This window comes from Pseudoliparis swirei, chromosome 23, assembly GCF_029220125.1.
Source record: "Pseudoliparis swirei isolate HS2019 ecotype Mariana Trench chromosome 23, NWPU_hadal_v1, whole genome shotgun sequence".
Taxonomy (NCBI): Eukaryota; Metazoa; Chordata; class Actinopteri; order Perciformes; family Liparidae; genus Pseudoliparis; species Pseudoliparis swirei.
In genome coordinates, this window is record NC_079410.1 from 4534708 (window position 1) to 4550712 (window position 16005).

Genomic DNA, 16005 nt, shown 5'->3' on the forward strand with positions numbered 1-16005 from the left:
CCAGCAGTCTGTGGTCCACCGCTCCATCCCTCCACCGCTCCATCCCTCCATCCCTCCACCGCTCCATCGCTCCATCTGCTCGCCGCTCCTCACCCCATCTGTCCTCGCACATTCTTTTATTTGTCCTCTCCGTGTCTCGCGGTCTTCCTCACGTCTGTTATTCCCCCCGTTGGTTCCGGGCTGCTCGGTCTCAGATGAAGAAACCCGGTTTCTGGCGTGCGCCGCTGTTCACGAGTTTAACTTAAAAACATTTTTTTAAAACAAAGATGTCACGGTAACATCTCAAACTAGTTCGGATCAGGGCCAATAAGACGTGGCGTATCGGCCGGCTTCCAAATTGATACTTCTCAACTCCGCGGCACTTATTTAATTTCCCTAATGTGGCGAATACACACACACACACACACACACACACACATGTTAGAAATAACGCCGCGGTAATTAGCTACAACAACTATTTGACCCTGGCGTATTTCTCATTTCACATATTTCCCCAAACTATAAACAATCAGATTTAATTTAAATGTTGTTTGCTTGGTTCCAGAGATGTGATGAGTCGGTGGTTCTCCTCTGGGGGGGGGGGGGGGGGGCTGTCAGCAGACAACAGGCTCCTTGTTGTGTTAATTAAAGCTCCGCGCGGTGACGGAGGAGAGGGAAATAAATAAATAAAGGGACTCGCTCCGCCTCCCGCGAGACGGACTGTCGGGAAATATATAGTTTCCAAGTTAATAACTTGTTTTATGTACTTAGCAAGCGCACACATGGGGGGGTAAACCCCCTCTGGGCTCCCAGTGGGCCGGGACAAAGAAACTTCCTCTTTTTTTCCTACTCTTGCTCAATGTATTGTCTCAATGAGAACATTTTAAATTGGCAGATGTAATTTCATTATTATATATATTATGAAACTAGCTGGTTGTTATCATTAAACCCTTATCAGCACACGGCTCTGAGCCTTTTCTTGTTCCACTATTTATGAGTTCAATCTGGAGTTTTACAACCCAGAAATCCAGTTCAAGGACCCAAGGAAAAGTAGTTTTTTAAAGCTTTCCGAGTTGAATGCTCGTCACCTAAATGTCGTATCGCGGCGCCACGGGACGTCTGAGACCTCGTGGCCCCTTTTTGTGTTTTTAAAATTGGAGTTGAATATGTTTCAAATATTTGAAAAGGGGGTGGGGGGGGGGGGAGTGTGTGTGAGGCGCGCTTGATTCGTGCTCTCCGTTTGTTGTATCGCTCTGAAAGTAACAAGGCCGTTACCTTTCGGGCCGATAACACTCGGGGAGCTGAATCGAGCGCCGGCTCCTCGTTGAGATATTTGAAACCGTGTCCGCGTTGTGTCATCTCACACCCTGGTTCAACCCACCATTGCCCTTCTTTTGTTCCCCCCCCCCCTCCCCAAACCATCCATTCCTCTCCATCCCAACTCCTCCCCAACCCTCCCCTCCCCTGTGCACTCCACCCTCCCCCTCCTTCCTCCTCCTCCTCCTCAACAGTGTGGCCGGGACGCCGAGAACTTTGACCGTTTTTTCACCCGCCACCCGCCGGTGCTGACCCCCCCCGACGAGGAAGTGATTCAGAACCTGGACCAGGACGAGTTCATGGGCTTCTCCTTTATCAACCCCGAGTTCCCCGGAGCTGACGCTGTCGCCTCTCCCGCCGGGAACGCTTGTTTTCTGCTCACGTGCACACACACACACACACACACACACATAATCCCCCACCCCCCCCTGGTATCAACCCTGTGTCCCCTTGATCACACACACATAACAACTTGAAATATCCTGTAAACGATTCGTAATGTTACAGGAGCCACGAAATCACGACTGACACACACACACACACGGTGTACACAACAACACACACACCTGTTGTTCACACTGCCTGCAACCTGCCGGCTCCTCCCGAGGGTCCACGTGTGCGTCCCAGAAACGGATGCTTCTCTTTGTTTTTTGCTTGAAAAGTGGGATTCATCTCGTCGTTGCTCCCAGTGTGAACACGGTGGTTGTGTTTCGATCACCGCACACACACACACACACACACACACACACACACACACACACCTCATCAGAAATAAAGATGAGAGATAAAAGGGGGACCCTTGAAATCCAGACTTGAACCTGGGGACCTAAGATGTCGTAGTAAATGATTTACAACCTAACTCCAGATTAGAAGTCACGTGAAAATGCACATCAGCAGTTTCCACCTGTAACATAGCGTCACAGCTTCACACTTCCTCTTCATTACTTTAGTTTTATTTTGGTGAAAATGGTGTTGTTGTTGCTTTGTTAGTTTTTTTTACTCATCCCTCGACTAGTCCAGCGCATTCCGGAGTTGGGCCTGTTCTGCTGGTGTGTTCCTTTAATATCAATGTGCAGTAACCCGCTGTCCGTACGTTATGATCCTTATCTTAGCTACAACTGGAATGTTTCACATACTCGTGCATGAGTTTATCGATAACAGCCTGGACTACGACTCCCTGCGGCATTATTAGCATCTCATCTTTGCACCGAAAATGTACGGGAGAGCCCAAATATCTGATTTTCTTGGCGTCTTATTCGCTGTTCGGCGCTGGGGCTCATGGTGGTAAAATGCCGATGGGAAATGTAGTCTTTATGCAGGCTTTAAGTCAGTGGAATAGATACTCATATTACTTATACTCTCAGTTTCTGTGATCTAGTATATAAGCAATGAAAGAGACTTGCGGTTTGTTTCACTAAAGCATGATTCAGATACCTGGGCATTTGTTTACAGCGTGCACGCGTGTGAGATGTGTGTGTGTGTGTGTGTGTGTATGAAAATGCACGTTTGCATCTGTGTGTGTGTGTCGATGCCTGCCTCCTTTGCGTTTACATGTGTTTGCACGGTGAACGTCTGCACACCCCTCCACACAAAGCAGTATTGGTACGATCCGCTTCGCTTCCAAACAGTCGACTCCGCAAGTGGCTGAAGAGAATAGATGGAAGGAGAGACGCGAGGTATATTAAAGTGAAACGATAGAAATGGAGGAAAGTGAAAATGCGTGGTTACATAACGACAACTTTACATACGTGTTTTGAATCGTTGACGTTCGTGCAGCAGCAAAAAATCAAGAGCCTTCGGTGGCAGGAAAGGATTTAAGGCTCAACTCTGTATGATTGGCGTCTCTCAGGTGGCCAGATTAAAGCTTGGCCTTCTAAAGCAGGAGTGTGTGTGTGTGTGTGTGTGTGTGTGTGTGTGTGTGTGTGTCGTTTTCCTTAGCTAGCGATAATCGTGTTGACATGGAGGCAGGATTGGTTCTGAAGCAGCGTTCAGAGGGCTCAGGTTACGACTCATTAACGTGCACTAAGGAAACAAGCTTATGAAGCTTTGTGAAGCTGAATAAAAAAATATTTCCATTGCGTGGTGTTACAAAAAATATATATATATATATATATATATACATACATGGAATCTGCAATTTGAAGGGATTTTATTTTGGCGGGGGACACTGGAGACGTGTGCTTCCTGACGAGTGGGGAAGAGGAAAGCTCACCCAGGTCTCCAGACCCGCTGTGACGCATGTGTGCATTGTGCCTTTCGATTGGGGATTGGGAGGAGGAGGGGGGGGGGTGTAGGTGAGACTGTTTTGGGGTGTTAACCGACACCGGGGTGAAGCTGGTCCTGCTCGTGATCTCCAGTTTCCTCTGAAATGATGAGTGTGAAAGGAAAATGCAGCTGTGCACGTGTTCATTATCCGCGTGGTGCATCCATTGTCGGTATTTATTACAGTCAGTGTTTCCTGTATTGTGACGGCTACCAATACTTATACATAAACGTAGTATACCTGTGTCAAAGGGTGATGTATTTACACCGTGTGGTCAGTATTGTAAAGGACGAGAGACGTCTTGCTGTTCTTTACATTCCTTCCTGTTGAAGGAGAAGCTAAATGAACTCTGCATGATAAAAAACAACAATATATATGCTTTTGTTTTACCTTTTTTTCTTATACGATTTATACACATTTGACATATTAGGGTGATTCATGTCTGCATTGCTTCTCTGGTGGGATCCGAGCTACTGTTGTGTGTGTGTGTGTGTGTGTGCTTTATGAGAAAATAATGCAGATACAAAAAAAGAAGAAAAAAAACTTCTCAATGCTTTCCATGTGCCAACATTATTATTTTTTTGGTTTGTTTTCCAGGAAAAACAGGCATATAATAAAGGATTTAAAGATGTTTTAGGGGGTCGTTGCTGTTTTTGTATTGATATGATGATCGTTGAGTTTGAATGCGATTGGGGGGGGGGGGGGGGGGGGGGAAGAGATTAGAGTGATGGAGTTTGTAAAAGGGAAGCAGTTCCACAATGAGGGAGGACGAGGTAGTAGGAAGGGAGGAAGCAAAGTGAGCCAGGTGGCTACGACAGGCTGTGCATATTTCATGGCTGCCACTTATCATAAGAGTCTTTCCCTGATGGGGGAAGCGTAGGGCTGATGACTTCAAGGAAAATAACATGCAGAACACGGCCTACATACACAGAGCCCTGCTGAGCCACTCAGACGGCTTCTTAAAGCCGCTCGCAATCCACTGTCGTCCAGCTGCTGCTCCGACTCGCCTCTGACGGCACCATTTACTTCATGGAGCCAGTGGGCCACAACGCCACGGCTACGAGGACCGGCTGAAACTAACGGGGGCAAAACGGTGTCTTCAAGACACCGAGGATCCACGGGGAGGGTTCCCGCCTGACCACGGGATATATATATATATATATAAATAAATACATATTTATTTAGACATGTATGTTTATTTATATATTATATATATATAAATACATATTTATTTATTTAGACATATATGTGTGTATATATATATATTTATACATATATGTATATATTTATAAATATATGTTTATTTATTTATACCAAATATATATATATTATGTAAATATTTATTTATTTAGACATATATGTATATAAATCTATTTATATATGTCTAAATAAATATAGATATTTATATATATATATATGTATAAATAATATTTATTTATACATATATATATAGGTATATATATACATATATTTATTTGGACATATATATATATATATATATATACAAAAAGAATGTGTCGTGTGGACCGAAGTTAGACATTTTTGGAAGATCTGCTCCCGTCACGTTCCTTGTTGAGGAGGTTGATGTGAATCCATGAAGCTAAAGTAGATGGTTTGCGTTAGCATGAGCGTTAGCGCCTCTGGAGCATTCTTATTAGCATATTCGTATCTGTTGCGCCGTAAACAAACAGAAAAGTCAACACTGAAATGTAAAGACTTCATTTTAATGTCACACCGAAGTAAGTGTGACATAAAACTAATAAAAGTCTCATTTTAATTTCCTCCGGCAGATAATTTGTTCCCGTTTAGTGACGAGGTCGCCAAACTTGCTAATTAGCACGGTAATTAGCAGGCGAGCTAATAGAACGTCCCGGATACACACGGTGTTAAACGATTAGATGAGTGATTAATAAAAAGGAGGCGGTTTCACCTCGTGGCCTTCCACCGGTTACCGCGTTCAACTTCAACGCGTCGCGAATACGTTCTTCATGCTGTTACTGTTAGCGGCTTCCCGTTGACCCGTTAGCGGCTTCCCGATGACCCGTTAGCGGCTTCCCGTTGGACCGTTAGCGGCTTCCCGTTGACCCGTTAGCGGCTTCCGCGGCTTCCCGTTGACCCGTTAGCGGCTTCCCGTTGGACCGTTAGCGGCTTCCCGTTGGACCGTTAGCGGCTTCCCGTTGACCCGTTAGCGGCTTCCCGTTGGACCGTTAGCGGCTTTCCGTTGGACCGTTAGCGGCTTCCCGTTGGACCGTTAGCGGCTTCCCGTTGACCCGTTAGCGGCTTCCCGTTGGACCGTTAGCAGCTTCCCGTTGACCCGTTAGCGGCTTCCCGTTGGACCGTTAGCGGCTTCCCATTGGACCGTTAGCGGCTTCCCGTTGACCCGTTAGCGGTTTCCCGTTGGACCGTTAGCGGCTTCGCGTTGGACCGTTAGCGGCTTCCCGTTGGACCGTTAGCGGCTTCGCGTTGGACCGTTAGCGGCTTCCCGTTGGACCGTTAGCGGCTTCCGCTGACCGTTAGCTGCTTGACCGTTAGCGGCTTCCGTTGGACCGTTAGCGGCTTCCCGTTGACCGTTAGCGGCTTCCCGTTGACCGTTAGCGGCTTCCCGGACCGTTATAGCGGCTTCCCGTTGGACCGTTAGCGGCTTCCCGTTGGACCGTTAGCGGCTTCCCGTTGGACCGTTAGCGGCTTCCCGTTGAACCGTTAGCGGCTTCCCGTTGGACCGTTAGCGGCTTCCCGTTGGACCGTTAGCGGCTTCCCGTTGGACCGTTAGCGGCTTCCCGTTGGACCGTTAGCGGCTTCCCGCTTCCGTTGGACCGTTAGCGGCTTCCCGTTGGACCGTTAGCAGCTGGACCGTTAGCAGCTTCCCGTTGGACCGTTAGCGGCTTCCCGTTGGACCGTTAGCGGCTTCCCGTTGGACCGTTAGCGGCTTCCCGTTGGACCGTTAGCGGCTTCCCGTTGCTCCGCCGCCCGACGTTTCCTCGTCACTGTGCACCGACATGGTGGTGCGGCTGTATTTAAGGCTCACGTGTCACAACCGCAAGACGAGCTCCTGTGTATCGTCTGTTATCGGCGGTAATGTAACGGTGGACACAGTGAGCCGCCGCCGGAGTGTGATCATTAATTCTGGATGTTGCCTCCCAAATTAAAGCCAGTGGCTTCGGCACAAAGCGGCGCTTATCGGCCCGAAACAGGTCAGCGTTCGATACCGCTTCATTCGACTGAAAAGAGATGGAGGGAGGGAGAGAGAGAGAGAGGGAAGGGAGGGGAGGCGTGAAGAGGGGAAGACTACACTGTAAGAAAAAAACCCGTAAAAAGAAGGTCAAATGAGTGGCAGCTACGGCTGCCAAACAAAAATTTAAGGTAAAATACCTTACTTCAAATAAAGGACGAAAACCATAAATTTACAGTAATTTTCATTAAAGATTTTGCAGTGAAATACTGTTTTTTTACAGATTTTTCCTGTAATATTACAATCAAACACCTTAATTAAAGTGATATTTCTATAGGTTCTGCAGTGAAATACTGTTATTTTACAGATTTTTCCTTTATTATTAGTCAAATACCTTCAATAAAGTGATATTTCTAAAGCTTCTGCAGTGAAATACTGTAATTTTACAGATTTTGTATGTATTATTACAATCAAACACCTTCAATAAAGTGATATTTCTAATGGTTCTGCAGTGAAATACTGTAATTCTACAGATTTTTCCTATATTATTACAGTCAAACGCCTTCAATAAAGTGATATTTCTAAAGGTTCTGCAGTAAAATACTGTAATTTTACAGATTTTGTATGTATTATTACAATCAAACACCTTCAATAAAGTGATATTTCTAAAGGTTCTGCAGTGAAATACTGTGATTTTACAGATTTTTCCTATATTATTACAATCAAACACCTTCAATAAAGTGATATTTCTAAAGGTTCTGCAGTGAAATACTGTGATTTTACAGATTTTTCCTATATTATTACAATCAAACACCTTCAATAAAGTGATATTTCTAAAGGTTCTGCAGTGAAATACTGTGATTTTACAGATTTTTCCTATATTATTACAATCAAACACCTTCAATAAAGTGATATTTCTAAAGGTTCTGCAGTGAAATACTGTGATGTTACAGATTTTTCCTATATTATTACAATCAAACACCTTCAATAAAATGATATTTATAAAGGTTTTGCAGTGAAATACTGTGATTTTACAGATTTCTCCTGTACTATTACAAGTGTTCAATTATTATGAAATATAAGCTTTTGAGATTACTGTGAAAAATCTAAATACATTGAAACATCTACAAAACATTCAATGTTTCAATTAAAGTAGGGGTTAGAAACTGAATTACAAATAAAGTACACACCAATATTGATTTTAAAACATTTTATTTAATGTACATTTTCAAAATCAACCAATTATTCACTATCAGTTGATAAGTGAAAGCAAAACATAGTCCATAATTGTGGGCGGCTGTAGCTCAGTAGGGTAAGGTTGTCGGTTCGATCCCGGCTCACCCCATTAGTTGCAAGTCAAAGTGTCCTTGAGCAAGGCACTGAACCCCCAGTTGCTTCCTGGGCGCATCACTGCAGCCCACTGCTCCTTAATAACTAAGGATGGGTTAAATGCAGAGAACTAATTTCCTTGTGGATTAATAAAGTATATTTCTTCATAAATATTTACCAGAAGTGACAGTGCAGATAAAGAACAATCTTCCAAATTTCCAGTCAGAATCAGCCAGATCCTCGCATCTGGGGAAAAAGGAAGAAGGACAAACAAATTCACTGGAAAGTCCTGAGAAAGTTGGCTTTCATTTCTACCATTCCTTTAAACAAACTTAAACTAACTATTTTGATTGACATTCTTGAGAATGATAGTAATTAAAGGATTACCTATTTAAAGCTGCATGCAGTGCATGTCTTAGCACTTCCATCAGAAACATGTGAATCACGAAAAGAAGAAAGACGTGGATTCACAACAATGGGCACGTTTCACCGATGTATCATAGCAAGGTAAACACACTTGTAGCTAAACAAAAAAAAGAAGCTAATTGATACATCTAGATCAAACCAACCACCGATAATTATATTGTGACATGTCTGAGGGTCTTTTCCTCAATGCCCCTTTAGAAATAAAAAAAGGGTAGATGATGATAATGATGACGACATGTCTTTGAAAAGTAGTGGCCCTGAGAGATCAACACACTGCCACTTAAGAAAACACATGCAAAAGACAAAACACAGGCAAGTTAAGATTAAACTTTAGCAATTTGACAACACATGTCCAGCATTTAGAAAACATGCAAATACAGAAAACAGAAGTGTTTCCAAAGGACAATGGTGATGAGCACGGTTTGAACATGTTTGTTGCTGCTAGTTTGAGACTCGTAAAGTTATTGAAGTGACGTCGTTCAGTATACCATCTGTTTATGTTGGGAACTGACTTTTGCTGCTGCTTTACTCTGCACGTAAAGTGACCGCTGCACGCAACTCATAGGACTTTGCAGAGCGAAAAGCAGAATTCAATCTCATATGACCTCATCTTCAAAATTGAAAAAGTTACGTTAACTGTAGCTTGCATAATAACCATATAAGCAATAACTTTATGGTGGTGATAGTAGTACGAGGTATGTTCATTTCAGGTAAGGTAATAGTGGTCTGTTTGGGGATTTTCAAGGAAAGAAGTCTCATGGGAATGCTTGACTTACTGTAGACTATACGTCTGTATATTTTTTTTGTCTAATAATGCCTACATGAATATGATGCAGGCTACAGGCTGTCTGTCCACACTGTTAAACCGGATAGTAGTTTAAAATCTGTCAAATCTCCTCAGAAATAATTAGAATGACTGATATAATTCAGCTTTTCCGCTCTGCAAGGTCCTGCGAGGTGCATGCAGCTCACTTTCTGGTGAGTAGAGCAGTAGCATATTGTAGGTCCACAACGTAAACAGATGATACAATACCCGATTTCAATAACTTCATGAGTCACAAACCACAGCAACAGCAAGCCTGTCCAAGCCGTGTTCATCACGATTTAGTGTCCTCTTGAAACACTTTTTCTTAATTTGCAGCGCTTTTCTGTACCGTGTTGTGTCGTCTGAATTTGCAGTGCTTTTTCTAAATGCTGCACATGTGCTGTCAATTTGATGAAGTTGTTTTCTTAATTTGCTTGTGTTTTGTCGATTAGCATGTTTTATTAAGTTGCAGTGCCCTGACCTCTCAGGGCCACCGTAAAGCTTCTCAGTTTTTTATGGCCAGTGGAAGAACTGTCTTAAAAAGTGCTTTGCTCAGATCATTAAAGTACTTGAGAAATCATATCTAATATTAATCACAATGTAAGGTTTTGCAATAGTGGTTCAAATGGACTAATATCTTTTATATATGCTGCAGTGGATACATGATGGACTTACAATGTTGTTCCAACTTATTGAGCTGAAAAATATAAGAAAGTTTCGTAATTAGCTATTATCAGTGTTGAAAAGGGTAATGTGAAATGAATCAGAAAAAACTGCCACCACATATTTCGTGCATGCAGAAAGTATTCAGACTTTTCACTTTTTCCCATTTTGTTATGTTGCAACCTTATGATAGAATCATTTGAATTAATTTTACCTCATCAATCTACACTCAATACCCTGTAATAAAAAGAGAAAACTGAATTATCACATTGACATATTCAGACCCTTTACTTGGTACTTAGTTAATGCACCTTTAGCACAGTTAAAGCCTCGTCTCTTCGATAAAACGCAGCTTTACACACCTGGATTTGGGGATGTTCTGCCATTCTTTTCTGCAGATCCTCACACGCTCTGTCAGGTTGGATGGGGTCCTATCTCTCTCTATGTCTTGCCTGTTTGCTTACCTCTCTGAGTGGAATTATGTGCCCCACCATCCAGTGGTATCTTGTCACTCCTGGTTCTTCAGCCTTCTCATGATCTTGCAGGCCATGCACTGCTCAGGGTCCAGTGCTGTGTGCAGTACGGTTCGAAAAGTGAAGAATACTGTCAATTATATCCATGTCACCCACCCTAAACCACATTCAAGTATGGACAGAATCATGCCAACAAGCTAACGTTACCTGAAGCTAGTTTACTTAACTAGCTAACCAAACTCTTTGTAACAGTCCGTTTATCCACCTATAGCATTATTTAATCCATTATGAACTGTAATGAACACACTAATTAACTGATTTTAATGTAATAACATTACTTTTAAACATGTAAAATGATTAATTTGTTTCCATATGTCTAAATGAAATATGTTTAAACTATGCTAAACAGAAAATTACATAAGGTTGTTTCAGAAAGTAACAGTGAAAATGTTTTCTTACCTGATATCTTCAATAATTTTGCAGGATATCAATTCACGTAACTTTGCTGGTCACCACATCCATGATCCTTCCTCTGTGTCCCAGTTCTCCGCTGACATCCCACAAGTTAAAATCGCAGGCATATGTAAATACTTCAGGTAATAATGCAGGTAGGTCAACAGCAGACACTAGCAGACCTGCCGAGTAGCGCCTGCCCTCCGCGCCTTCTCAAACAGACGTAATTTCAAACTGAGGCGCGGACAGTTCTCATTGGCCAGTTCTCTGAGTGACAGGCAGATTATCCAATCATGTTCAAAGCAACGTGGGAGACAGCCAATAGCAATGGTTTTAGCGTGGTAACATAACAAATATAGAAAAGATGACTTGTTTTGAAAGAAACTAAAGAAATGTCTGTATTTAGTTGTATTTATAGGCTGGTATATTCAATTAACTCTTTCCATTGCAGTGTATGAATACAAATGAAATACTATATGGTAAAGTTGTAATAATACCTATAGGTTAACACAAACACACATAGACACATGGTAGGCTATATATATATATATTTCCACACTTAGTATGTTTTTAAGGCGGCTGAGAGGGGCGGGGTTGGTCATTCAATTCCTTTGTGGTATACTTACTAGTCTACAGTCAACAGAACTCCAACACATTGATCCATATGAAGCGTTCCTCTGAACATTGAGTCTACTCAGAAGTGGTAGATTATTATTTGTATTATTACTATTATTTCCCCGGTTAGCCTCAACACAAGAACACACAAGTAGAGGCCCAGTGTTTAGTGGTTCTTTAATTAAAGAAAATGAAGCACCCAAATATTTAAAAAGTTTTAGTGCCATTCCCTGCACAATAACCCAAATGAGGACTGATGATTTGCATTGAGATGGAACAATCAACAATAATCACTGCATATATTGCTTATCGCTGGATTGATATCATGGTGACATTCTATTTACATTCAGATGGCCCATAGTATGACCCTCTTGCATTTTAACAAATCCCTGACCTTTCCTTTAGAACCACCAAAATGCCAACTGTGCAAACATGTGTTGCAGTGTTATGCGGCAGGTTGGTTTAGAGTTCAGCCTTTGCCCACAGCAACACTCATTTGCCAACATGGCCATTATCCCGTTTTCAAACTTTTAACCGCATGTAGCAAGTCAATCCATTGCGAAGCCCCCTCTTCTTGTCTTTATTCTTCTGCATAGCTCAAATCCAGCAGATCCATCCTTTATATGGGACAATGTACATTTTAATTGTTCAACTGCTCACTGTAGACAGTGAGTTTGATAATGCACTACAGCATCATCTAAAGCAGTGGTGTATAAAGTACCCTAAAGTCATACTTGAGTAAAAGTAAAGATACTTGACTGGAAAATTACTCAAGTAAAAGTAAAAGTCATCTATGAGAATACTACTTGAGTAAAAGTATTAAAGTATCTGATTTTTTTTGTACTTAAGTATCAAAAGTAATTTTCTGATATTAAATGTACTTAAGTATTGAAAGTAAAAGTAAAAGTAAATGTTAATAAAAAAACCAAAGGGTCAGAATTTTGAGAATTATGAAGTTTATTTGTTTGGGTGCTGTGGCCGCCATGAACAAGGAGTATGAGCTAGGATGAACTTAGCAATATATGAATACTATGAAATTACTAAAATATAAAAACATGATTAACACAGAAAAAAGCAGAACCAAAAGCAACAACCAGAATCATCACTTTAAAGTGAAAAATGTATTGTTCATCTTCAAAAGAAGTTGATTTTCAAAATGGACAGATTTCAGTGTCGCTCTTCTTGGACTGAAGACGAGTCCTGCGATGCTGAAGAGCCGTTCACATTACATGGTGCAGGTAGAGTGTGTCTAGCTTCACAGGCCCTGGTGCAGGTAGAGTGTGTCTAGCTTCACAGGCCCTGATGCAGGTAGAGTGTGTCTAGCTTCACAGGCCCTGATGCAGGTAGAGTGTGTCTAGCTTCACAGGCCCTGATGGTGCAGGTAGAGTGTGTCTAGCTTCACAGGCCCTGATGCAGGTAGAGTGTGTCTAGCTTCACAGGCCCTGATGGTGCAGGTAGAGTGTGTCTAGCTTCACAGGCCCTGGTGCAGGTAGAGTGTGTCTAGCTTCACAGGCCCTGGTGGTGCAGGTAGAGTGTGTCTAGCTTCACATGCCCTGGTGCAGGTAGAGTGTGTCTAGCTTCACAGGCCCTGGTGCAGGTAGAGTGTGTCTAGCTTCACAGGCTCTGATGGTGCAGGTAGAGTGTGTCTAGCTTCACAGGCCCTGATGGTGCAGGTAGAGTGTGTCTAGCTTCACAGGCCCTGATGCAGGTAGAGTGTGTCTAGCTTCACAGACCCTGGTGCAGGTAGAGTGTGTCTAGCTTCACAGGCCCTGATGGTGCAGGTAGAGTGTGTCTAGCTTCACAGACCCTGATGCAGGTAGAGTGTGTCTAGCTTCACAGGCCCTGGTGCAGGTAGAGTGTGTCTAGCTCACAGGCCCTGATGCAGGTAGAGTGTGTCTAGCTTCACAGGCCCTGGTGCAGGTAGAGTGTGTCTGGCTTCACAGGCCCTGGTGCAGGTAGAGTGTGTCTAGCTCACAGGCCCTGATGCAGGTAGAGTGTGTCTAGCTTCACAGGCCCTGGTGCAGGTAGAGTGTGTCTAGCTTCACAGGCCCTGGTGCAGGTAGAGTGTGTCTAGCTTCACAGGCCCTGCAGGTAGAGTGTGTCTAGCTTCACAGGCCCTGATGCAGGTAGAGGTGTCTAGCTTCACAGGCCCTGGTGCAGGTAGAGTGTGTCTAGCTTCACAGGCCCTGGTGCAGGTAGAGTGTGTCTAGCTTCACAGACCCTGATGGTGCAGGTAGAGTGTGTCTAGCTTCACAGGCCCTGATGGTGCAGGTAGAGTGTGTCTAGCTTCACAGGCCCTGGTGCAGGTAGAGTGTGTCTAGCTTCACAGGCCCTGATGCAGGTAGAGTGTGTCTAGCTTCACAGGCAGCAGCACACAGTTGGGAAGCATTTCAGCAAGTCAAAGTGATCCACGTCTCCATCCAGCTGTTTGCTGCTGTCATGGCTTGAGATGACGAAGAAGAAGTCCTCTTCATCAGATGAACTGGACCTGGTGGCATCACCTAGCTGCAGGGAGGGTTCTTCCATGTGCTGCTTGATGTAGTCCATTCCTGAAATAAAGTGAGAGTATTATAGACATGATAGAATTAATAACACTTCCTAACATGTCATGACCCCAACCTAAAGTTTAGTACAAAATAGTTTGTTTTAATTTGAGGTTCATACATTTAGTTTCATGCACTGTCCGTGCATCCAGAGTTGATTTGTGAATATGTACTTGTATCTCTGTAGTTAAACACAACAACAGTCTCTCCCCCCCCCCCCCCCCCCGTCAACAACTCTTCTCGGCTCGATGACGGCGCGCGCACAGGTGAGCATCGGGTGCTGATGGAAATGTCACGCTTGCCTGTCTTCAAAACTTGAGAGCCCTGCTAATTGTCTCATTTAATTGACGATAGCTAGCGAACGTTAGCCTAACGTACAACATGCGTAGGACAATCAGACACCTGCCCCCCCCTCTCCTGCCAAAGATATAACTTACTACAATCCTGAGGACAACACTGCTAGATATCTTAACAGGTTTATGATGACTAAACATTAACGCTATGCTCATGGATTAATCTTAATTTACCTCAATGTGTTTCCTGAGGTTGGTGAGTTGTTGAAGGCCAATATCTCCGTAGCTTTCGGTCGGCATAAGAGGCACTTCATCCGGTAGGAAGAAACTTTCACTCCGACAAAAGAAAAGAGTTCGCCCAAATATGGCCACGGACGTTGCTCTTGGTCCCCGTGGTTGTTGGAGTAGCTTCCATTGCTGCTCCACATGAAATGAGTCGATTCAGCCGCCGCTCGCTAGCATCCTGGGCATCACTGGAAGATAAAACACGCGGCAAGGACGCTGCTCCCCAACCTGGTGCTCGTGCTGCGTTCAGGTGCGCTGCGCGTGTTCCACAACAGTCCCGATGTGGCTGCGGTGTGTTCCAACATTTCTCATGATTATTTTTTCCGTAGTAACTAGTAACGATACTGTTTCAGGGGAAATGTATCGGAGTAAAAGTACAAGTTTTCATTGCAAAATGTAGTGAAGTAAAAGTAAAAGTAAACAGAAATATAAGTAGTAAAATAAAGTACAGATACCCAAAAAAACTACTTAAGTAAAGTAACGAAGTACTTCTACTTCGTTACTTTACACCACTGCATAAAAGTCTCATTTTAATTTCCTCCGGCAGATAATTTGTTCCCGTTTAGTGACGAGGTCGCCAAACTTGCTAATTAGCACGGTAATTAGCAGGCGAGCTAATAGAACGTCCCGGATACACACGGTGTTTAAACGATTAGATGAGTGATTAATAAAAAGGAGGCGGTTTCACCTCGTGGCCTTCCACCGGTTACCGCGTTCAACTTCAACGCGTCGCGAATACGTTCTTCATGCTGTTACTGTTAGCGGCTTCCCGTTGACCCGTTAGCAGCTTCCCGTTGGACCGTTAGCAGCTTCCCGTTGACCCGTTAGCAGCTTCCCGTTGGACCGTTAGCGGCTTCCCGTTGGACCGTTAGCGGCTTCCCGTTGACCCGTTAGCGGCTTCTCGTTGACCCATTAGCGGCTTCTCGTTGACCCGTTAGCGGCTTCCCGTTGGACCGTTAGCGGCTTCCCGTTGGACCGTTAGCGGCTTCCCGTTGGACCGTTAGCGGCTTGCCGTTGACCCGTTAGCGGCTTCTCGTTGACCCGTTAGTGGCTTCCCGTTGGACCGTTAGCGGCTTCCACGCTGACCCGTTAGCGGCTTCCCGTTGACCGCGAAGCGCTTCCCGTTGACCGTTAGCGGCTTCCCGTTGAACCGTTAGCGGCTTCCCGTTGACCGCAGCGGCTTCGCTGAACCGCCTTCGCTGAACCGTTAGCGCTGGACCGCAGCGGCTTCCGTTGACCCGTTAGCGGCTTCCCGTTGACCCGTTAGCGGCTTCCCGTTGGACCGTTAGCGGCTTCCCGTTGGACCGTTAGCGGCTTCCCGTTGGACCGTTAGCGCTTCCGTGACCGTTAGCGGCTTCCCGACCGTTAGCGGCTTCCGTTGACCGTTAGCGG

The 16005-nt window shown here is 44.1% G+C and overlaps 1 protein-coding gene across 2 annotated transcripts in view; it reads left to right on the forward strand.

The window, feature by feature from the left end:
• Positions 1-16005, forward strand: part of LOC130188608 (protein kinase C beta type-like) — a 109452-nt gene that overhangs the window by 72557 nt on the left and 20890 nt on the right. Inside the window, exon 18 of one of the 2 annotated variants that reach the window (XM_056407010.1) lies at positions 1491-4190. The exons of the other annotated variant lie outside the window; for it this stretch is intronic. Within the exon in view, the coding sequence (XP_056262985.1) occupies positions 1491-1772 (282 nt within the window). The 3' untranslated portion in view covers positions 1773-4190. Of the gene's footprint in view, positions 1-1490; positions 4191-16005 lie in introns of those variants that run through there. 2 annotated transcript variants of the gene reach the window in all.